Below are 25,029 nucleotides of genomic sequence, written 5' to 3'. Positions count from 1 at the left end.
ACTATCAGTTCTGAAAGGGAAAACAATAAAAATAGATTTCAACACAACAAGCAGGGTGTCAATTAACCAAACTACTGTCTTGCAGCCCGGGCCGGTCGTGTGGAGGGAGAACCAGCCACCCGGTATCATAACCACACTCAACGCCAAGGACAATGATGGACCGGAAAATGGAGGCCCTTTTAAGTATGCGATCGCCGGCTCAGCGAGTTCCGAGATCCAATCAAAGTTTGGCGTGTCTGGTAAGTTAAATTGTTACTAGAAGTAGATTGTTTCCATTGTGTCCAGTATGCTTTAGATTTTGTCCGACACATCAGTCGCAGATGTGATTGTTACTTCTCATAGCCTTAGATAGTAAGGAGCAAAATCAACATTATTTTATATGATGTGTGCACAGATTCAAAATAAGTGTGATATATGTATAAAATATCACTCCCTTGATTGCTTTTATTGATCACAATATTAAATCTTTTGAGATAAAACTACACGGAAATCATTTTGGTGGTAGTAAAAAATGTGTTTTGCTTTTATTGGATGGCAAAATCACACAAATGTTTAGTTCATATAACTACATTGTATTTTCACAGAAACTAATATTTTCAGTTGTGGCCAACCCACACTGACACATATCCTTTTTTACTAAAACAAATCAAATATATTAGTTTTGACATGATAGTAAATGTTGAAGTCCCTTAAAGGTCTATATTGTGTATGATTGTCCATCTAAGGTGAAAATAACTTAGTTCCATGACCTTAAGTCTCTATTAATTTTAAGTTTTAATTTAAGTAAACATAAATAAAACAGTGGTGCTTGTTAATTTTCAGTACATCTTCCAAAACATTTGTTTAATTATCTTTATAATTTGTTTTGGAACACCAAAGTTTGTCCTCCCAAAAAATTAATTTAATAATTAAGCAATATTATGATTATTCTTTCATTGAGTAAATCTTATAAAATTATAGTTATCTGTAAACAGTTCTATATAGATTTTATTACTGTTTTAAGTAAATTAATTTATAATAATTGTAGTATTTTGTAGCTTATAATGCTTTAAGCAGTTTTATTGTATTTTAAGATTTAAGAGTTTTGGTTTATTTAATTTTAAGTTTACAATTTATCATTTAAATTGATTTTTAAAATAAGTCATTTTGATCTTTTTTGTGAATTATCAATAAAATCAGTTAAATTTATACTGTTGCAATGCACACTTTGTAAAGAAAAATAGCATTTCTATGTTTGTAGACAGCACATAAATTTATGGTTTCTGAGTAAATACAATATGTATTGTTTTGTATTATAACAACAACACTATGTGATGGCTTAAGATGTAACTAAAGAAATTTGAATTTTAGACATATTTAACCTTTTTAAATAATAATAGTAACTTGATTATAAAAATGTCTATGTATAGGACAGAAGCCAAAATCTCAAATGGTACAAAGTAAGTTGGTATACTTTAATAAATTATATAATGACTGCACCATGAATGAGTTGCTATGAGCCATTTTGGGACTGCACCATGAATGAGTTGCTATGAGCCATTTTGGGCTAAGTAATTATTAATAAAAAAATTTTATTTTTTGATTTTGGTAAAATATTCAGTTACCAAAATATTAATTCGATCATTATCTATTAACTTATACTTGCTTACAATTTGTAATTCTGTCAACTTGAATTTAAAGTAATTTCCATTACTAAAAAAGAGTTGTTAATAGAAGACACTTTAAATTATAACAAGATAATTTTCTAAAGTTTTGTTTTTAGTAATAGTAGAAGAATCAAGTATTTGACAATAGTTTATGAAACTATCATCTCCCAAGTATTCCTCATCAGATGTATAGTTTGGAAATAAATAAGTGGAATTTGTAATAAACCAATCTATAGAGGAAAACTTTTACGAATGTGTTTTTCTTTGGCAGGTAATGATTTGACAGCTCTAGTGACATTTGATCGGGAGGAGAAGAAAAGTTACCAAGTGCAGATATCCATCACCGACAACGGCATTCCGGCGATGACTGGCACCAGCACACTTACAGTGGTGATCGGAGATGTCAACGACAATGCGATGAAGAAGGGTTCAAGCGACATCTTCATCTACAATTACAAGGTTTGTAGCTAAAAGATGTTCATGTCTGAGAACAGATATAGGTTTATGACAATTTCTTTTGGCCACATAAAACATTTAACAATACATAAAGTTGTTTGTTTAAAGTTTGTTTTTAATGATGGATGATTTGAAAGGATAACAGGATTTCGGACATTTGCCATCATCACATGTTAGAAAACTATGTTTTGAATATTGGAGTCGTTCATCTTCTTCACCATGCACAGGTGTCAATGCATGGTGATGAACTTGCCAGAGTTTAACTTGATAAATTTCATTTTAAAAATCCCAGTAAGTCCAGGCTGGTGAGATAAACCCATACAATGTCACTGCACAGAATCAAGTGTACTATACAACACATGTCCCATAAACTACAGGTGAAAAGTCCTGATTACAAATTTTAGGTTAAGATAATTGTTTTTGGTAATTTACCAACTTTTGCAAACTAAAAAGAAAACAATGTTATGTATGAAAATTTTTGAACGGTGTATTTAAATATGATTTAATTCTGTCTGTAACATTCTCTACAGCCAAAACTTTGACTATTCTAAATGCTCCTTTCTGTCCCCTTCTCTCCCTGAAGCAGCAGCTCTCAACACAAAAGAAGGGAACCTTTCCGTCAGTGTATCACCAAACCCTGTGACCCTTACAAACTCAATATCAGATAGAAAGCTATGACCGCTGCACAATATTAGTAAGCAATTTTTATTTAGTATATACTGTTATTCTGTGTTGTGTTTAATTTTCAACAGTTGGCAACAAATACTTTTGACTAGAACTATTGAGCAACAGTGTACCCTACCTTGTGGTGTTAACTTTATACTCTAGTAAAAGCAAAATTACAGTGTTGCCAGTGCTCCATTTACATGAGTTTTATGCTGGCTCCCTATCACTAATTGTTGTAACGTTGCTGGCTCTTAACTTTTTAAGATCATTTAAATTTTGATACTCTTTCAGAATATGCATTTAACTGTACCAATTCTTAAACAAAAAACTAATGAAATAAGATCCTTTTCTATCACAAGTTTGAGCATTCTACTAGGTCTCATGATTATATTATCATTTTGACCTAAATTTTTTACATAATTTAATTGACATAAAGTTAGTAACGTAATAACATAACAGTTAATATGTAAATTAATTTGTAAAGAATCCAAGTTCATATCTAATTTATTTTTACCCTATTCCACCAAACACTTAATGAATCTAAATACATATAGTATTAATTTGGGACAGCAATAACTTGTCATGTATATGCAGGGTGAGGCTCCGGATACTGAGATTGGACGGGTGTACGTGGAGGACCTGGACGACTGGGACTTGCCGGACAAGACTTTCCGCTGGGCAGACGGCCGTTCTCACGAGAACTTTGACCTCAGTGACTCCACTGGCATGATCACCATGTTGCGAGGAACCCCTCAAGACTCCTACCTCCTCAAGTTCTTGGTAAGGTGATTTTATTTATGTCTCAGGAAAAACCAGAATTTAATGATTAATTAGAAGTGAGTGAATTCAGAATTTTAAGATTAAATGAGGTATTAGTAGCTTGAATGTCGGGTTAAGGCTAAAGTATCAGTTGACGTTTTCAAAAATCCTCTCCACATTGCGTCATAGCACATTCTGGACTACAGATTGCTGGAATATAAGGATTTGATGTTCATACATTTCTCTCCTTCCAGGTGACAGAAGAAGCTCCACTGATACCACGTCACACAGTGGAGGCTGTTGTGAACGTCACTGTCAAGGTTATACCCGAGGAGGCTGTGGATAAATCCGGTTCTATCCGGTTTGCTGGTATCACGGCGGAGGAGTTCATCACTCCAGATTCAGTGAGTAGCCTTTTGAGTAGATATAAAATGTAGTTTATATTTAACAAGCTGTAATTTTATATGAAGTATTTGTATTTATTACTTAGTGATCAAGACTCCTGAAATACGACAAGCAAATCGCAGACAACATTTTGAGAACTTAAGTGTGTACAGTATCTTAACCCTTTATAGGTTACTGGTTGATATTTCCTTATGTGCACCCAAAATATTATTCTTTTTGAGTTAAAGCTTACTGGTTGGTATTTCAACCACCAGTCATGATTTTTCAACCAGTAAGCATTATCTCCAAACAACCTAAAAATCTATGCCCTTTAAAGAGTTAAAACACCAGTTTTAAATGAAGTAATTATTATTTTGACAATAATACTGAACTGTAAGGGTATAATTTGACATTTTATTACTAGAATTTTTATTTTATGATGAATAAGTTACATTTTTATGTTTAATTGATCACAAATATTCAATACTTCTACAACAAACATAAATTTAACATTTATTATTAAAAAAGTGATGTGGCTTCATTATAATTGGTCAAACAGGATAGTTTTAATCTAGCAACTAATGTTATCAATTAATTAGTGTAGTCTTTATTACAGTGAATTAAAGTAATTAATTTACAGTATTAAATGGACACCTCAATAATTTAACATAACCTTTATCTTATCTGCTTGTTTTAGCATTAAATGTATTCCCATTAAAAAACTTATATTATTCAAATCAAATATAATTTAAAATCAACAAAATAATGTTATTTAATATCATTACTATTTTAAATTCTTGCTTAAATTATTGTACAGCATTTACTAAGCCTTAATTGGTTCCCGTTATCATTAAAATTAAAGAGTAGAATTTAATATTCTTCATCCAAAGGTTAATAAAAGCCTTTTTAGTAAACTCAAGAGCACAAAAACCAGCAACACCCTTTGGAAGGGGAGAATTCCAGCAGCTTTGATGACAAAGAAGCTGTTATCTGTTGACCTAGACAACTAATGAGTGGGTGGTACGGTTGTGTACAAAGCAATTGTGGCCATCTGTATGCTAATGTCAGCATTACAGCAGTTTCCTGCCGCCATAACCCAGTCCAGATAATATTTACACATCCCCTCCCCCACTTCCCTCACGCCTGGCCCCTACCTACTCGACCAGTGGACAAGTAACAAGATATTTGTTTTAAAAAAATTTTTGTAAATTCCTCATTTTCGGGTATATTCTGAATAGTTTAAAGCTTAAGAATTGTGGATATAAATTTTTGGGAGATATTTTTAGTCAATGGAACCTACTTTTTTGTTGTAGGTATTCAATATTTTGATAAAGAGCTCATTTTAAACTATTCATATGGCAACCGCCCTGTCTTTATGACAAATGATTGGAAAGTACTAAAAAAGAATTTTTATGGAAATTACAAGACATTTTCTTAATTTATTTTTTCAATGTTTGTCACAGATTAAATCTAAATTCATTTTGAGTATGAATTCATGATATGAATTCCAAGTAAATATTCCTTGAATGTAAACTATGGTACAAACCGCTTTTATCTGCAATTAGATTAAAATTTAAAAACTGTTTGCCATTTGGACACATTTCCTAAAGTTTTAAAATATCCAATGCATTTTAATTTTTACATCTGCGTGTGTGTGTGGGGGGGGGTTTAATGGTTATAATGGTTAATATGCCCTGTAATTGTTATTGTAAAGTACTTGCAGCATCTTAGTTTACGTATGTTTACAAATAAGACAGAGGTATATTTTTCCAATGTACCAGGATAAATAGTAAATTGGACTTCTGATCTTGTATAATTTGGAGACAAATGGAGATAATTTATTTGAAGAAGATGACCTATCTTTGAGACAACCTAATAATTTTGAAACGTGAAACCATAGGTCTCATTGACCTAGTAGTATTCTTCCAGTTTTGTTTTTGCAGCTGTAATATTTCAAAAATTAATATAAAATCTTCCCATTGTATGATTTTTCTGAGCTTTCTTATTTTACTTATTGAATTATGGACTCATTAATTATATACCACTGCTTTTGTGTTGATTTTTCTTTACAGTTTTAGTCCTGCTGAGTATTTTCCAAGTATGAATTATGTTTCTATTGGGTTATTTAATTAAATTGAGAATAAATTCAATATTACCAATAACACATTTTTTTCCTTATTATTAATTGTGTTAATTATTTGAAAAATAATAGTAGATAATTTTTATTCAAAAAATAGTATTGAAAATGCGAATTTCAATGTCATGAAACTAAAACATATATTTGTCATCTACAAATAAAATAATTAAGATTTTCCACTGTTTGTTCTAATGAAATCATAAACAACATCTATTTGATTAGTGAGGTATACAAAAATAAATTTCTATGTTATAAGAGAAAGCCCGCAGCTGGAGTGGAAATGGTAATGTAAACATGTATTCTGTTTGAAGATAAAGGGGTGATCGATAAATGATGTGTGTAATTGTGCATCGGGACAATCACAATCCCCCACTTCGGTATTTACATGTTGACAATGTCATCATCGCATATGTTGTCCTCTCATCAAAGATATTGTTGTTACCTCTGTGCTACCTCTTCTTTGTTTGCCTCAAGCCATAACATATGTTTCGTCCATTCCATTTACTGGCCTACTGTTAGTAATTTAATTGGGCTGTTTCAAGTTTACTATATACATTGTTTCACTGAGTTGTATTAGACATTTTATCATTTAGTATCTTATCAAGAAAAACAATATTTATGTATATCTCATATATACATATGTTTTTTTAATATCTTTATTAATATTAACATGGTTTATTGTTAACCCATACACCTAGCATTTTTCCCTCTGAATTAGTCTTTTGGTAACTTTACTATTTCTGTTTATTAAAAATACATTTGTGTGTAATTTTTGAAAATAAAATCAGTTATAAAAGTTGTTCAAAACTAGTCAGTTATATTCATTAAGACTTAAACCTAGGTCTACCTACAACCAGCTGGTTATATGGCTATGGTTGTATGGTTAAATGTTTGTTGAAAAGATGACACTGAACAAATATTTTTCTTGTGTATGGTTTGCACGTATCTGTGTATTTTAATTGATGAAATAGTAAAGTGGAAATGCAGATTCCTGAACCTTATTAAACTATTTCCTAATTAAGACTAATTAAGTGAAGACTCGCTCAAGGGGCTGTAAGAATTTTAGCTGCAAATATTTCTTTCCACACAATATCTCAAAAATGAACTGACCTATAGACATTCGAAAAACAAACTCTTTGCATCGTTTCAACATCATGGACAAATAGGCTATGAATGACCTCTATCTGGTCACACAGCATCTATTTAGTGTAATGTACATGAAGAAGTATTTTCATTGTCTCATCAAGTGCACAGCGAAGCAACCGAGTTTTGTACAACCCCATCCACCACAGCTATGTTATGTGTAACATAGGGGATTCATCAATACATGCTTCAAAATGTAGTGAAAATAAATGTCCCTAATGTTTATTTTGTTAAGGCAAATGTAAGTTTTGAGGTACACTAGATGTTTTTTTTTTTTTTTTTTTTTTTTTTTTTTTTGTACTTGAGAAGCAATTTAAATTTGTATGAAACTGACACAAAATCTGCACCCTTTATCTTCTTCTAAGGAGCAGCCTATTGCCATGCACTTAACCTCAAGGGCCTTTTCTGCACCCCAGAAGTATACCATGAGGCCAACCAGTACGGTTTTAGCGATTCTATAAACCACCAAAAACAACTGATCAGGTCCTCCTAGGGAAATGTCTGGGAAATTTACCACCCTTGTCCAGACAACTAAAGAAGGCGCTCCCTTGCTATTTCAAGACAGTTCCAAAAGATTAACACCTAGAAATACCACAGAATGGTTGAGGTCCCATCTTGTTAGACGCCAAGCCCAACTCTTGCGTTTCTTGAGATCCCCTCATGACCAGGAACCCAACAAACAGTGACAATTTTGATTCTGTCAAGGGAAGAAAGTACTTGATAGCAATCTCAGACAAGATAAGTTTGGAGTTGAACACACAAGAGTCCAACGCCTTCAATGCTGCATGGCTATCTGTGAAAATACCAATCATCTTACTCTTAAATCGCAGTCGAAGGTGAGCACATTCCAAAACAAACCTGAAGGGTTTTTCGAAGGGAAGTCTTTGTGGCATCTGATCAGAGATCATGTGCAGAGCATTCCTCTGAATCAGGATGCTAATTCTGCAGTGCTCCCTGTTTCTGCCTGAGGCCAACCAAATTCCCACCTGCTGAAGACAGTAGGCACGCCTCCTGGCCATAGCCTGAATGATAATATCCAAGGAGGCGAGGTTGAGTCTAGAGCTGTGCTTGGCACATTAGGAAAAGACCCAGTGATAGCAAGGCAAGCCATCCTTTGGATGCTAGCCAGACACAAAATCCCAGACACAAAATCTGCACCCTTTATCTTCCTCTAAGAAGCAGCCTATTGCCATGCACCTTAGCTACCGCCGTCTTGGCCTCCGTTATGTCATCTGCATACCCCTGTGCACGCATTACTGCTGTTCAAAGACACAAGCAGGTCGTAAAACTAGGTTCCTCTGAAGAAGAGAAAGGACGCCACCCTGGAAACAACCCCCTCATTGTCCTTGCACTAAAGCTTGCTCCCATAAGAGTAGTAGTAACCACCCTATATGTAAGTAGACCCCACATATCCAGTCACATAATTGACCATCATTACCACGTCTTGAGACCGCACTGACAATTGCCTGACTGCATGTATTGTCAAAAGCTCCTTCGATGTCCAGAAAGACACCTATGGCTACTTCTTTTGCTGCTAGCGCCTTCTCAATCCTGCATACCAATTGATGCAGGGCTGGGTCGCATGACCTTCCTGGAGTGTAAGCATGCTGATTTGGATGTAGAGGAGATCCAAAAGAGATCCCTCCCAGACAAACCGAGCAATCATCTTCCCCTTGGTTTTTAGAAGAAAGGAAGACTGACATATCGGCCTAAAGGACTTAAATAGATCCAGGCTAGACCTCCCCTGTGCTTAGGTGTAAACACTACTCTGGACACCCTGCAGGACAGAGGAATGTACCTGAAGGCCACAGAGGCCCTGAACAGCCTACACAGCAGTGGAAGGAGAATATTCCACACCTGCTGCAGGCAAACCGGTCTCACTTTCTAGCACCATCTTTATATGGAGTAAACAAGTTAATTGCACATTCAATCCTTCTAAAGGTTATTACACGACTTGCAAACTCCATTGGCCCCCATACACCTCATAGGTCTCCCTCTGCAGCTGAGTGGTTGATCATTGTCAGAAATGATAAAGCCCTTTCTCTTACTACTTTCCAACATGTAGTTCTTGTGGTGACACTAAACATGACCTGTCCTGTTGCAGCACGGGATGAGCAAGAAGTCGATGCTGCAGGCGAGGCTGGCACGTTGGCTCAACACCAGCCTGGATAATGTGGATGTGTTCACGGTGCTACACTCTCCACACAACACCAACCAGTCACAGCTGGATGTGCGGTTTTCAGCGCACGGCTCCCCGTACTACGCCGCTGAGAAGATCAACGCTGCTATTGTTGAAAATGGGAGAGAGGTGAGTGTTGTTGTAGTGATCAGGAATGTTGATACACTTGAATTGCTGTACTTAAGTTTTTTTATAAATGTTTTCAAGTTGATCACTAACCTTTAAATGTGAATTTTTGCTGAGTATGTGTTGAAATAATAAGGGGTATTTACTTTAATACTTTTAGTGCAAATATCTATTTACAGGGTGAGTCAGAAATATGGTAAAATATTTTAAGACGTGATTGTAGAGCTAAAAATAAGAAAAAAATTTTATATAAAGGTAAGTCCGGAAAACGCTCTATTAGTGAGTAATGGCTGGCGAAAGATTTCGCTTTGTTTTCAGGTCACCTGGTGAAATTAAGTGATTCTGAAATGTTTTGTTCTTACTTTTTAACTCAAATAAGGTGGATTTATAAAGGAAATCACCTGAAAAACCAAATAAAACCACTCTAGAGGTTGTAGTGTGAACAGTTTTTGAGAAAAAGTATGAAATTTGTCAAAATTCTAATAACAAAAATACCGTCTTAAATGTTTGATGTCCAATAACATTGTTAAATGCCCAATAAACAAATTGTTTTTCCTAATACAGATTGTAGAGGATTTAATTCTGAAACAACCATAATAAGCAAAGTTAACTAAATATGTAAAAAAGTTATGAAATTGACTCCTCACGTATTACACTACACAGCAAACTTTTGCTGTTTTATAATAAGGAATGAGTATCTGATTGGTAACAGCTGGTGAAAAACAAATTTTTAGTTAAAATTTTTATTTTTAAATACAATAAACATATCTAAGATACAATCACTGTAAGTCTCACCAGAAGATTAAAGATGATGCTCAAAATGACCTCCGTTGTTCAAAATGCACGCATTCAGGGGTCTTCTCATCGAGCTTCGGACCCGTTCAAAAACTTCAGGTTTCTGTTTAATGGTTTCTATTCCATTAGAAATGTTTAATCAGAGTTCTTCAATGGTATCTATTGGGGAAGAGTAGTTTTTAAATGTCCCCAAAGAGGTAAAAGTCCATAGGATTTAAGTCCGGTGATCTTGCTGGCCATGAAAACTGGCCAACATCAGCCTGTCCATTGATTTGTGAAACTCTCATTTAGGTGTCCACGAACAGCCAGAGAGTAGTGCGCAGGTGCCCCGTCATGCATAAACCACATGTTTCGGCGCAAATGCAGAGGTACAATCAACAAGCAGGTTAGGTAGCTCGTCTCTTAAAAAGTTCAAGTACACCACGCCATTAAGCCTGGGAGGAAGCACGAATACGACTAAATGATCTGCTAAGATTCCAGCCCAAACATTTACATAACTTTTTTACACATTTACTTAACTTTGCTTATTATGGTTTCTTTTCAGAATTAAATCCTCTACAATCTGTATTAAAAAACAGTTTGTTTATTGGGCATTTAACAATGTTATTGAACATCAAACATTTAAGACGGTATTTTTGTTATTAGATTTTTGGCAAATTTCATACTTTTTCTCAAAAACTGTTCACACTACAACCTCTAGAGTGATTTATTTGATTTTTCAGGTGATTTCCTTTATAAATCCACCTTATTTGAGTTAAAAAGTAAGAACAAAACATTTCAGAATCACTTAATTTCACCAGGTGAACCTGAAAACAAAGCAGAATCTTTTGCCAGCCATTACTCACTAATGGGGTGTTTCCAGACCTACCTTTATATAACATTTTTTTCTTATTTTTAGCTCTACAATCACGACTTAAAATATTTGACCATATTTCTGACTCACCCTGTATATGGACATTCACAGAAAAAATTCTACTGCAATAACTTTTAACGTATTATACATTTGTTGGCATATAAACAACCAAAGTTAATTAAATTACAAGGAAAAAATCTGTAAGCAATACTGTAAGATTAATCAGTTGTTTGGTTTTAAAATATAATCGAAAAGTTTTATAAATATTAGTCATAACTTTTGTTTTGTTTATGTTAATTTTTATTTCTTTTTCAAGTGTTATTATGTTTCATGAAAATATCTTTTTCAAAGTCGTAAAATTTTCTCCTGTAAAACTGGAAAAAATATATAAAAATAAGATTGGTTTTACAATTAAAAAAAGAAATTTATTTTTCTGCTAAAAGGTACAAAAAACGAGGAATATATCTTAATGTCTGTAATTTGAACAAACTTTTTGGTAAAACACTGCAAAACAGTGAACTTAGGTCTGGCACTAAATGGGTTAAAAACAGTTTTGGGTACTAGCCACTATAGAAAACGAAAAAGGTTTAGTACTTTTACATGAAATCAGTTTTTTCTAAACCCCCCAAGAAACAAACATAAACAAAACACACAGTGACATTGGCAGCACACATAAACTAATGATCCATATCTGTGTTTAGCTCGAGAGAACCCTTGGTCTGAAAGTGCTGATGGTGAACATAGACGAGTGCCTGGTAGAAAAACTGTACTGTGAGTCATCCTGTACGAACTTCCTCAACAAAAGCAACGTGCCGAGCGCAGTGCACACTAACACCACATCGTTTGTGGGTGTCAAGGCCGTCGTGGACCCGCTGTGTAACTGCAATGTCCCGCAGAAAGTCGTCTGCTACAACGGAGGAACTCCTGTGGGTGACATGTGAGTATAACTTACGGTTCTACCTATATTCAGTACTGAATATCATTGTGCTGCAATTAAGCTATTGGTAACAAGTAACGTAGCTATGGTGGGAAGGGTCGATTTAGTGTGACAGTTGTGTTTAGCCCCAATACACCTTCCTCTTAGTGCAGCATCTGGAATCTGACGCTGTCACAGACTTGACTACTGGAATCCAAAAAAGGTGGTTGCTCCACTCTGCTTAGAAATTGTGTTTAAAACATTACAGTACACTCAGTTGTGTACCTGATGAGACAATGATAATACCTCTTCATGTAGATTGCACTATATTTTGTAGTGTAGGTGTCAGAATGTAACGAAACAAGTTCATTTTGAGCTACTTTGTCAGCAACTTTTTTTATTTCTTCAGATAAACATGATTTCAGATTCCAGAAATCAAGTCTCTGACAGTGTCAGATTTCAGACACTGCAGTAAGAGGAGGGTGAAGTGGAACCAAACTCAACATTCACATCGTGTCAAAATTGTTTCAAAATATTTGTAATTTTTTAATTATAATATCACCACTTCAGTTGCTCTGGGGACACCAAGTATTCAATTCAAATGGGAATATTTATTGTAGTTTTAAATTGATAAGAACATGCAAGTCTTTATAATGATAGCTATACATAGTAATTGGTCACAATACCTTTAACCGTTTGCACTCGGATTCAATCTCATGTACTGTCTTTTTGGACTTTGCAATAATTGAAACATTCTCTCTCTCTTGATCTTGTTAATTCTTGATCAGATCTGTTCTCTGATTTGTTTTCAGGCTAGAATCTTATATCCGATTGAGTTAGTCAGATTTTTGTTCTTCACAATTTGGTGGATAGTCTCAATTATGTTAGGCACTGACCGATAGAGACTATTGGTCCTTATAACTTATAACGTTTTAGACATAAAGGAGTATGAACAGTTAGACATATAATATGGCTGTAGAGATGATATTGTTCAATGTGTTTGGATAGCAACTGAGAAAAGATTATTACATAGATATTTATTACAGCTTGTTTTTGGGCTTGATGTAGATATGTGTATGTATTCTGCAAATTTTGGAATGTATAAGTCTGCTTCATATATTTATATCTATAAGTTATATTACAATCACTTATAATTTGATTGACCTATAGGTGTGAGTGCACGGAAGAGTACGACGGTCCTCACTGCGAGATTGTGGGAATCGGATTCGTAGGTAATGGCTGGGCTCTCTATCCACCTTTCTCTTCCTGTGAGGACTCCCACATCTCCTTGGAGCTGCGTACCAACAAGCCAGAAGGTCTGGTCTTCTATGTCGGCCCCACCAACTCCGATGCCTTCAAACAGCTGGGCGTACAAGGTAGGTTAACCCTTCTAAGTTAAAACTTTTGGTAGCACTTTCTCTAACTTAAAAGTTAATTTTTAAAACTGTGATAAATCCAATTTTGTTATTGGTTTATTTATGAATTTTGTTGCAGAGCTTAAGAATCATCTCACACAATGTTAATTTAAATAAGTTAATTTAGCATCAAAAACCGTTCTAGATTGATTAATGGTTTCCTCAGCATCTACTGTGGATCTGTAAATGTTAACTAAATGTCGGTTGTTGTAGATTTCATGTCCCTGGAATTGAAAGATGGCTACCCCGTACTTTTGGTGGACTTCGGCTCAGGCACAGTGCGAGTAGAGCAACGACACACCAAACTATCAGACGGCGAGATACATCGGATAGACATCATCTGGAACAAGTCGGTGAGTCGTCTTTGTACATGTCACAAGGTTAAAAATACTTACTTCCTTCCTGAAAGTACATGTGTTGAAAGGTTCTACTGAATATTATTAGTGATTCGGCATGATGACATTCTTCATTCTAAAAATAAAAGTTGACTGTGTAAAATAACTTTCAAACAAGTTTTAAAAAGTAAAAAGTTAAAACTCTTTTTTGATTTCATAAAATTTTAAGGCGTGTACAGTGAAGCTGGCAACATCAGGAAATCACATGTCAAGAAATATCCAACTACGCAAATTTTAAACTCTGAATATGGGTAGTGTTCTGTAGTTCAATCTTCCTGGCTATTCTATGCAGTGGACATTCTTAAACATTCTGTAAATATTGTCAAGTTGTCCCTAGGTGACCATGCTTCAATTAGACCTCACACAAATTATAGTGAAAGAACAAAACTATAACAAGTGTACCACTATAACTAGTTTGTAATCTTTTATAAAATAATCAAAGATTTAAGTCTGGTTAGATTAAGTTAGCATTTCATAATGAGTAAAATTTACATTGTGAAAATGTTAATAACCAAAACAGAATCAGGTAGAAAAATAAACAGAATCACTACCAAGCATCATGTCTTTTATTGGTGGAGCTTTCTTCAGTGAATTCTAGTTTTGCATTTTGTTCAAAAATATGTACATTATACACTTTCAATCAACCATACTCATAGTTACGTTGATGTTAAATTGACCTTTGTTGTGCAGTGGACAAATGTTGCTCCTCACAACCAATCAGCGCAGTGAGTCATCTGTCTGATCCATGAGGAAAAGGCGTATTAGTGTGGCTAAAAACATAAATATCACTGGTTGTAATGGACACTGCAAGTTCTTCAGTTTTGAAAACTGTAAAAAACCCAGTTATTCCTAGTCAAGCACACAAAATGTTGTACAACATCTATAATTATATGGAAAAACAGTACGCCGGAATGTCAGGGAAGCAGCTCAGATTCAAAGTGGCAGATTCTTGTGGGAAATCACCAAGTACTGAGTACAAGTTTTAAAATATAGTAAAAATTTGCTTTAAGAAGCAAAGAAATACATAACAAGAGTTTGTGAAGCCTTTCATAACATTGCATATATAGATAAAACTTACTTTCACATGTCTTCTGTGGTGTCTAAGATTTAGCCAAAAAGTGTAACTAGGGCTTTAAAAAAATCAGTAAGTAAATGAAAACTACTGATTGTTCTCCACACTGGCGGTGAAGATGGGTTCGTACCTAATGCCTTGGTCATGTTTGAAGACATGTGATTATCACCAAGATATGAATTTTAAGAACTATAAGAAATGGGTAAAAGAAAGACTCATCCTAAATCTGAAGAAGAACATTGTTTTAGTTATTGCCAACACGACATGTTAGGTAGTACAGTCGACCTAAACTGTACAAACTAATAAAAACTAATAAGCCATTATTCAGAAGTTATGAAATTGTTAATATATTACAAGAAGTAGGCCACTTTGCTGTAAGGTTACCCCCATATCATCCTGGCCACAACCCAGTAGAATTGATATGAGCCATGGTAAAGGAGTGTATAAGAAAGAAAATTATTAAATTTTCAACAAAAAGTGTTATGGAAATAGCCAAAGAAAAGTTTGTTACCATTACTCAAGATGAATAGAAACCCGCTGAGAACATGTGAGAAAGGTGGAGGAAGAATATTAATGTCATGAAAGTATCATCGACTATGCCAAAAAAAGACTTGGTATTAGCTTGGAGGAAGACAATGAAATGAGGGCAGTCATTGTTAGTGATAATGAAGGAAGTGATGTTGATTGCCCTGGTAGTTTTGAACAATGAATTACTGATGACAACGAATGCATGATTGAGATCTTTTAGTGGAAAATGGTTAGGTCTAGTAGACTTCTCAGATAATTTAATAGTAATATTTTATTTTTGTAAAGAGCAATGTTTTGGAGTTGTGCAATGTTAACGGAGTACAATGAAACTACACGCATCAGCCTAATATTTGCAATGCTGCTAGTAGTCTTCTGGCTGCACCTGCTGTCTTACTCAACCCAATCCACACTTCTCTTCAAACCTCTTGCCACTCCATGTACAAACCATTTTAAGTCTAAATAATCTAACTGTACTCATGTTTTGGACAGTTAGAAGTCAGATAGTAGAAGGTCAATAGTCACAAGTAGAACTTTGTGTTACAGACGATAGACATGCAGGTTGACAAGTGTAACCTGCCGACTTGCATGTCGGTGACGGCACCACAACCTCCCAACGAGTTCCTCAACGTGAATGGTCCGCTCCAAGTTGGTGGCACTCACATGAAGCTGGCTGCTGTCGCTGAGGGCATGAACTGGAGCCACAAGCCCCACGACGAGGGCTTCAGTGGCTGCATCAAGAACCTCACATTCAACGGGAAGGTATGTCACTTTCCTCTTAACCCGCATTGCTATGTAGTTATTTGTGGTTGTTTCTAAACAACATTATACAATCTGAATGTTATTACTGTTTGATAGTAATTTTTAAATTTTATAAACACATTTACAGGTGTCCAAAAAGCTCACACACCATCTTAAATTTTGAGTGGTTGAGAATTTCCAAATCTCATCTTGGGATATACAATAACATCATTGGTTTTGTCTCATCAAGGTCTTTAATTTCAATAGGTTATACCATTAACATTTTTGAGTTGCTTCCTACCCCTTCATTTTGAGAAAGAAAGTGGAAGCTTAACACATTGCGTGTGGTGTAGTCACCGGCGACCGCACACGCCATTTGTTTAAGGGTTCAGTGTGGTTCCATTCTTGTATTTGGTCAAATATTTCACCTCAGTTAATTTATTAAAAACTCTAAACTATTAAAAAATTAAGATAGCAGATGTGACTTTTGGGACACTCAAACTTCAATATTCATAATTTCATTGTATTTTTACGCTTAGGTTAAATTTGTTATTTTCTAAAATGTTTGTATTTTATTAAATAGATTTTTAAAGATTTGTCTTCATAAAAATGCATAAATAAGTTGAAGAGTTACAGTAAATTTCAAAACACATTTAGCAGATTCTGCACTACATTTTCTGTGTACATATTTAAATTCATGTTTTGTTTCAGCTTTACAATCTGGGGATGCCGAGTCTGTCCAAGAACGCAGACCTGGGCTGTAACCAGGGAATGGCTGTGGCTGTGACATTCGGAATCGACACCAGTTTCCTCGTTGCCATTCTCATCTGCCTCGCCATTCTGCTAAGTAAGTAGCACATATTGGGTTTGTTCTGAGATTGTAATACCTAATTGAGGAGACATTGTGCGTAAAGGTTTCTGTCTCAATAGTGTATGGATTCTTTTTGTATATTCAGAAGGGGAGATACGGCGTGTTTTTTCTCCAGTTCAGACTGAATTACCTTAATGTGAGAGAGAATACTATTCCCATATGAACTCTTCAAAAATACAATGTTGAGACAATGGGAAAGGGAATCTAGGTCCAAAATTGTATTAGTTTAGAAAGGATATTTGCAGAGATAAATGAAATATTTAAAGGTATGAATGGAGACAAAGAAATTCCTTCTGTGACTGTAATGGAGAATTGGAGTTCATTTGTCAGCCAGTCTGTGCACTCTGACCCAAGAGTGCATTCGCCCAATACTTGACACATACAAGTTTGTTGATGTGATACCCTTAACTACTGGTATCAGTAACTGGTGTTGAATGTTGCAGTTCTGCTGCTGGCAGTGGTGGTTCACCGCAAGAAGACCGATGATCTCTACAAAGATACGGATGACATCCGAGAGAACATCATCAACTACGAGGACGAGGGAGGTGGCGAGGGTGACATGACCGGATACGACCTCAACGTACTACGACTGATGTACGACGACCCGTTAAACGAGAAACAGATGCCTAACAACACACATCTAATTCAAAGACCAGGTATATGCCCTTTATAAGTTGATATCCTTTTTTTAAGCTCAGTCTTATTTTGGCTTACTGAATCCATTACGAAACATCAGAACATTACTCACACTGCACAATATTTGAGTAAAAAACTCAACAATGCTTTTATTGCATCTTAAAATTCTCAACAATAACTTTCTATGAATATTGAATTCAGCTCCATTTCACCTTTTTCTTAGTGGAGCATCTGAAATCTGATACTATCACAGACTTGACTCCTGGAATATAGAGTCCGCGTTTGTCTGAAGTAATCCAAACGAACTCTGCACTGTTTTGATATCAGAGACACCTATACTACAAAAAAGCTCTGTCTAGATTACTCGGCACATAATGACACACTGGATTACACTACTTCGTAAATAAAATAGCACACAACTGCACAGTAACATAGACAGGCAACAGATGATTGTTGACTGAGTCATAATGCTGCCAAGCAGTATAGAGCTGACATTCAATGCCACTTGTATTTAGTGTTCGTTTTGTAAATATTTAGTTCAAATATTGCAAACATTAAATCTTATTTTTGGTGATTTTTTTATAGACATCCGGTTAAACGGACTCTGGTTCTTCTTGAACATTTTCTAGATGTTGGCACTGAGAGGGTTAATACCGTTATTTAACCAAATACTTTTTTTTAACTATGCATTATTGTTTGTGGTATATAAGTTTTAATAACCACAACCACTATGTTGTATGTATGTTCTATTAACTTTAACTTATTTTTTCTAATTATTAAATTAATGTTTGTAGTATTTTCTATCGATCTTGCAAGACATTGGCTATAATCTTGAGTACTTTTCCCAAAGGGCCAGATGATGTCCCAGACATCTGTGGATTTCTGGATGGCAAGAAGCAGTCAGTAGACAACGACCCAGAGACGAATCCCTTTGACGACGTGCGACATTACGCGTACGAAGGTGACGGCAACACCACCGGCTCTCTGTCTTCGTTAGCATCAGGTAAGATGTGTATGATGTCGTAGTTAGATCTGCTAGGACTTCTAGTGTAGTACTTGTAGGTAATGCCACCAGACATTTCAGAGTTGAGGACAGGAAGAATCAAATCAGTCAGTAAAAAAACCATAAACAAAAAAGTATTAAATAATATGTTATAAATAATAATTACTCATTTTTAGAATCAGAAATAGATTCAAGAACTGAAATTGAAAAATTAGATGAAACTGGAACTGATCAATTTGGAATTAAACTGGTGATTAAAATCCTTTAAAATTGAAACAGTTACTAATGATGTTAATTATAATTCAGGTTTTTCAAAACCGGTATTTTTTGTAAATTACACATACTTTTCCACCAGGTTTGTCCGAGATCACTTACCCTTATGTAAATGCACCAGACCTAATAGACCAAAGTGCCAAGTCATTAGTTCCTTGTCCCAAGTTTGGAGCTTACTGTTTCACGATAAATTGACCAATCTGACATAGAATGTTTTGTTGTATGGAAAGCTTACTTGGGTGCTGAGCTGTAGCTGTTTATCAATAAAGTGAATGTTCGTATTTTTAGTTCTATTGTAGTATTTATGGTGCTTACCTACTCTTTCTATTGAGTCCTATTAAAATTTGTACTTCTATTATTTTCTCCTGTCTGTACAATTATATTTATCAGTTGACAGCCTCTAATTTTGTAAAAACAATCCTCTGTGCAGGAACCGATGAGGGCGACCTGAACTTTGACTACCTGTCCAACTTCGGGCCAAGGTTCCGCAAGCTGGCCGACATGTACGGGGAGGACCCTAGTGATGAGGAGGATGACAACTTCCACAACGCGGCATCAGAGTCGTGGTGTTGAGGTGCGGCGGCCCTGGCGCGTCCGGCACTGTGCCATCCCCCCGCCACGCCGGACGACAGGGCTTGATAGACTGACACCGTGAAGCAAACATTCCCCAAGTGTTCATAAGGCCGTTTTTGTGTACTTATTAATTCTACATTCCATCGGTCGGTTGTTGACGTTGAACGTGTACTTAAGTGTGCTTCTCAATTAAACGTCAACAAATCACCGTTTTTGATTTGATGTGAACTTTTTTTAAGAAGCACCGGTTTTTTTTAGCGAGTTTTTTACTATGGATGGATTTCTAACAAAGTACCAAAGAGACTGGTAACGCCGCTTTCTTTGTTGTAATTTCCTTCACGTCGCATAACTCTGTGATTAATTGTAATGAATTTGCGACTGATGTTTTTTAAAGCGATTTTCCTACTGAGCCCTACTCTTTTTTGTAGTAAGGGCTGGGGAGCCGCTAGAGTGTACATTATCACTGTAGGATTAATTGTAGGGAAAATGTTTAGTAATTATTGTATTTATGTTTATCAGTTATTATAATTACTATACAATAATTTTAATTTTATTAGTGTTCTTATGTTATTGTTATACCAAGTTAGGGGAACTTATGTTGAATATTTATTATAAGTTTATAATTTTTTTTATTCTTTTTTGATTTTGGTAATTCTAAATTTTCACTTTATTACGGTATTCAAATATGACTGAATAATAATTATTATTAGATTTGTATTGTCACGTATGTTCCTAAGTGTGGAAATCATTATCGTTTTAAATAAATACATAGTAATACAAGGGCAAGCATGAATAAAATGTTTATTTTTGTTTATTACAAATGCCAAATTACAAAATTGTAGATTTGTAAATATGTTTTCAAGTTATAAATTATTTTGTTGTATTCTCTATTTTGCACATTTTTACAAACTAAAATGCATCATTTTACATTAACCACTAAGAGTTTTGTGAAAAATCCTTGTATTATAACTTCTCTCTAAGTGCAATTAAGGCATTGTATTATATTTAATTTAAATATTAATTGTAAGGCATTAATTTTATACTGTAGTGATACTGGTAAAGTATTGTCAACAATATTAGGTGAACAGTTTTTGTTCCGCATTATTCCTCATTTATTTAGATAAAAATAATACTCTTGTGTAATTTTTTTACTATAGTGATTGGTTTTATTTTATACCATAGGTAGTGTCATAACATGAAATAAAAAGCTATTAAATGATAATAAAATTAAAAAATATATATATATATATATATATATATATATATATATTACTGGAATACGTCATGTTCTCAGTTTTGTATAAAGTTCATTCTATACTTCTAAACTTAAATGCCATTGATTGATAAACTTACGGATGTGCCCTACCCAGATCTGAAATATTAATAAGAATTTTTAGATGGAATACACTCAATGAGTAGTTCTGAGAGTACTTACCTAAATTCTTTTGATCTTAAATCATTCTTAAGATTGGGTCATTTTTAATTGACCTAACTAATATATTTTGCTGATATTTTCCATAATGTCCAGTTAGTACAACATTAACTGGACAAAAAAACAAAACAATTTCAAAAAGTAATTAACTTATCAGTGTTTGTGTAACATGATACCTTTTTGGCATAAATATATCCTCAATTTATTAGTTTTAACTAAAGTTCCCATGGGAAATAAATTAATACTAACGTATTAAACTTCACATAAAACTTTGCATTGAAAACTGCAAATTGCAAAACTAATAATACAACACAGTAAATTAATCAGACACCCACATAATGTGTAACACAGCATCTCACATACAGGAAAGAGAAGCAGCATGTTAGAAATTGATTTACCAAATTGAAAAAATAAGCTAATGAGATCGAGTGTAAGCTCTAATTTAATTATATGTTTGTTATATATCAGCCGAATAGGAAATATACAATTAGTAATTTAATAACCCTCGCATGCTTGAGTAAGGCACACCATTGAGAAAATGGAAATGGTTTTTAATAGAATTGAAATTTAAACATTTTATACATATTATTTTCTAATTTATTGTCATTTAATAGATAATAAAGTAGTTGTTATTGTTATAATTCACATTTACAATCAATTATGTTGTAAAGATATACACATCTTTGTTCTGCATGAAAAAATAATAAACGATGATGTAAATGAAAAATAATAATTTATGGGATATTACTTTAAAAAATAAACACAGCATGAAGTTTATTTAATACAAGTAAAAACCTCTAAAATTATATATTTTTAATTTGTACTGATAGTAAAATACTATTTTTATTTATTGTTGTTATACAGTTTTTGTTAATTTGTATGCTAGAGGAGAAATTTAATTTCTAGATAGCTATATGTAATTAACATGTATGTTTAGTTTATTAATTCAATTTTATTTATTTATTAGCATGTGATCAACTAAACTGAAAATTAATTTTTCAGTATTTTTTTTTATTTGCGGCTGAAAACACATCTAGTCAATTATTTAACCCCGAAATTGAAAAGGTACTATTTTTCATTTAATTGTGTTAAGTTATTAAGGAGTTATTAAATTTTAACGTAGTATAAAATTTATATTACTATATTGAATAGTATTTAAGTACTTTCAAATGAAATAAAATCAACTATAAAATATTTTGACGTTAAAAAAATTATTTCTTTTAATCCAAATATTAATTTCTAGATTATGCTTATCATTTTGATCATTTGTTTCATATTCCCAAACTGGAGATTGGTAAAAATGCATGTCTTAAATAAATGTTCAACGTTAAAAATTATAGAGTTGCTCATTTAAAGTTTTTATTCAAACATACAAAAAATTTCATGGATGAAAACAAAATACAGTGTGACGTACAAGTAACTATTCGATTTTGGGGTTAAATATTTTTGAACACAGCAGCCTAATTTGTATTTAATAACTAATCAATCTCGCACACAAATTGTTCACCTTCTATTAATGTAGGTTTATATCGTACACTGTGTAAATGCAAAGTGATCAAATAAAAATATCATGAGCTTTTTGTCAGGATAGGCCCAGATAGGCTTCAAAGGTCTTGAATGTGTCAGCACGATAGGTCAATTACCGCTACCAGCCAAGAGGGCGAGTGGCTGTGTGTGTATACGTATGTATTCGGTGCTATCTTAAGAGTTTCTAACAGATTTCACAACAACTCATCAAAGTTTTTGTTTAATTCTTTGGTTTGGCAAACAACTAGTTATTTTAAGTGTGTAAAAAAATAGTTAATAAAAACATACTAGCTTTATTAATTACTCTGTAAATTAATAAAATTTCAAATTGTAAATTCGATGTCACTTGTATTGTTTGACTAAAAACTTTTAATTTATTTAAGTATTTCTCGAAATATAATTTAATTTTTCACATCATGCATGCCGATGTTGATTTGATCTTAATATTTGTGTAATTGCACATTGGTAAAAATTGAATTTCATCAATTTTTATATGTCAATAATTATATTTGTGGTTGAATACAAACCAAACTAAAGTTCCCTTTACATGAATGACCAATACATGAATTCGCTTCAAATATTCGTTTGATGAGCTTTTGTGGACAGAGGTTGGCAGCCGTGTTAAAGGTAACTGCAGGGGCCAACTGTAAAGGAATAAATAATATAAATGTTATTTAATATACGATCTCATTGTTATTATTTGCACAATGTAAAATATTTAAAAAAATGTTTTGTATATAATTTTTCAAGCCGAATCACTGTGTTATCTTGGAGGTAATTTCTTTCCTTTATTATTATTAATTATAAGTTGCCATGTATGATTTCTGTGTAAAAAGTTTAACAGATTCATAATTTTGACCTATTGTATTTAGAATGTTGTGAAAGTAGTCCCATGGCTACATATCCTTTATGTTGAATTGTATGCCCATCGCATTCACTGTCATAGATTTAGTTTGATATTTAAAAATACAGGACTTTTTAGAAATTTGGTTTTATTCTTCCTATTCAAATTTTACATTAAGTTAGACTTTTAAGTCTTTTTTACCATCTGCACACCTGTCTTTGATATTTATAAACGATATCTGAATTAACTCTTACGTTATCATTTTAAATAACTACTGTGTAATATCAATTCAATCTCAGATATTCATTTGCTAATGATTTTGTGAAGTTACTGTTAGTAATATCATAAAATTATCCCAAGAAAGCAAAATATTTCTTCAAATATTGAAGATTTATTTGAGTTTGCCAATGGCGCAGTGTAGTGGGTACAATGCCTTTCGCAAGATAACCAACCAGATCAAGCAACGTCGAATGTGGCTGCTGCTTGGATGGGTGACCGCTAAGCGATCCTGTCCTTGCAAGCAGCCCTTGGTGGTGATTCGGAAGTCACCTTTAAGCTGTTGGTTCCCACCTTAAGTGTTAGAGAGGGCTTCTTAGCCCTAACTTTGCCTGGTAAAATAAGACATATTTACTTACAGTTTATTGCTTTAAGTTAAATGTCTATTTAAAAAGATGATTTTCAATGACAGTTTGTTGACATCAAATAAATTTACGATTTTTGACATATATTTAGGTATAAAATTATTATTTGAAGCTGAAAGGTTGAAAATTTTACTATCTAAGGGTTTTTACTTAGTTTTGCCATCTTTTCCACTTTGGTCTAGGGAAGTAAACTTTTTCAGGAAGACATCAGTTGTTTTCAACATTTTGTGTGACTATAGAAACTTGCAAGGACAACTTTACTTGTTTAGCTGTAAGTGCTATAGCTTCTTTGGACTCAGGGCTAACAGGGCCTTTAAGCTTAATTGTTTGGAATTGGGCCACCCACACCTTAGAAAAAGAAGGAGACAATATGTTGGTCATCATGCATTTTTACCCAAGGTATCAAAAGATTTTTGTTTGGTTCGGAATTTTTTTCCTTGTTAAAAGTAAATTTTGTGAAACAATTATTCTATGAACCCTACAAAGAAAATCTAGTAATATCCATAAATATAAAGAGTATGCGATTTTGAATGTGGAAAGTGTACCAAACACCAGGAAGTCATCTTATATATTTAATCAGTTTTCTACTTTTAAAACGATCTTGCCAATCTGTGCTGGATAGAACTTGGATGTTATTGCTACATTTAAAGGTAGAGTGTCCGAATTTTTATGTACTCATAATCAATTTACATTCTATAAGCACACAACCTAGTTTTACCTGAATCAATAGAGCCGGCTATAACGGTGGCCATCTTTATTTTAGCTCCATTAAGAACAATGTTAAATTTCAAACACTTATAACACTATTTTTAGCTATAGAAATATGGGAGTTGTCTCAACTGAGATTGGTTACTATGCATCCAAATTCCTTTTAGTTTGTACAGTATTGTTATTGCTTATTTTATTTTAAAAATCACAAACTTCAATATTCAAGAAAATATACATTTCACAAAAAAACTAAAAAGCTTTTTGATGCATATTAATTATACTGTACATTTAAAATAAGACATTCCTTTAATTC

The 25,029-nt window shown here is 33.7% G+C and overlaps 1 protein-coding gene across 1 annotated transcript in view; it reads left to right on the top strand.

Annotated features, from left to right (window-relative positions):
• The window catches only part of LOC124353024 (DE-cadherin), an 896,414-nt gene extending 872,906 nt beyond the window's left edge, over window positions 1-23,508 (top strand). Inside the window, exons 17-29 of the mRNA XM_046802814.1 lie at window positions 86-239; window positions 1,918-2,105; window positions 3,363-3,548; window positions 3,782-3,931; window positions 9,296-9,499; window positions 11,846-12,081; window positions 13,231-13,436; window positions 13,689-13,828; window positions 16,014-16,229; window positions 16,920-17,055; window positions 17,523-17,735; window positions 18,566-18,718; window positions 19,422-23,508. Of these exons, the coding sequence (XP_046658770.1) occupies window positions 86-239; window positions 1,918-2,105; window positions 3,363-3,548; window positions 3,782-3,931; window positions 9,296-9,499; window positions 11,846-12,081; window positions 13,231-13,436; window positions 13,689-13,828; window positions 16,014-16,229; window positions 16,920-17,055; window positions 17,523-17,735; window positions 18,566-18,718; window positions 19,422-19,564 (2,325 nt within the window). The 3' untranslated portion in view covers window positions 19,565-23,508. The remainder of the gene's footprint in view (window positions 1-85; window positions 240-1,917; window positions 2,106-3,362; window positions 3,549-3,781; window positions 3,932-9,295; window positions 9,500-11,845; window positions 12,082-13,230; window positions 13,437-13,688; window positions 13,829-16,013; window positions 16,230-16,919; window positions 17,056-17,522; window positions 17,736-18,565; window positions 18,719-19,421) is intronic.
• Window positions 23,509-25,029: the final 1,521 nt, after the last annotated feature.

Source organism: Homalodisca vitripennis, chromosome 1 (assembly GCF_021130785.1).
Source record: "Homalodisca vitripennis isolate AUS2020 chromosome 1, UT_GWSS_2.1, whole genome shotgun sequence".
Taxonomy (NCBI): domain Eukaryota; kingdom Metazoa; phylum Arthropoda; class Insecta; order Hemiptera; family Cicadellidae; genus Homalodisca; species Homalodisca vitripennis.
The sequence above is the reverse complement of the archived record's forward strand: the minus strand, read 5'-3'. Positions and strand labels throughout refer to the sequence as shown.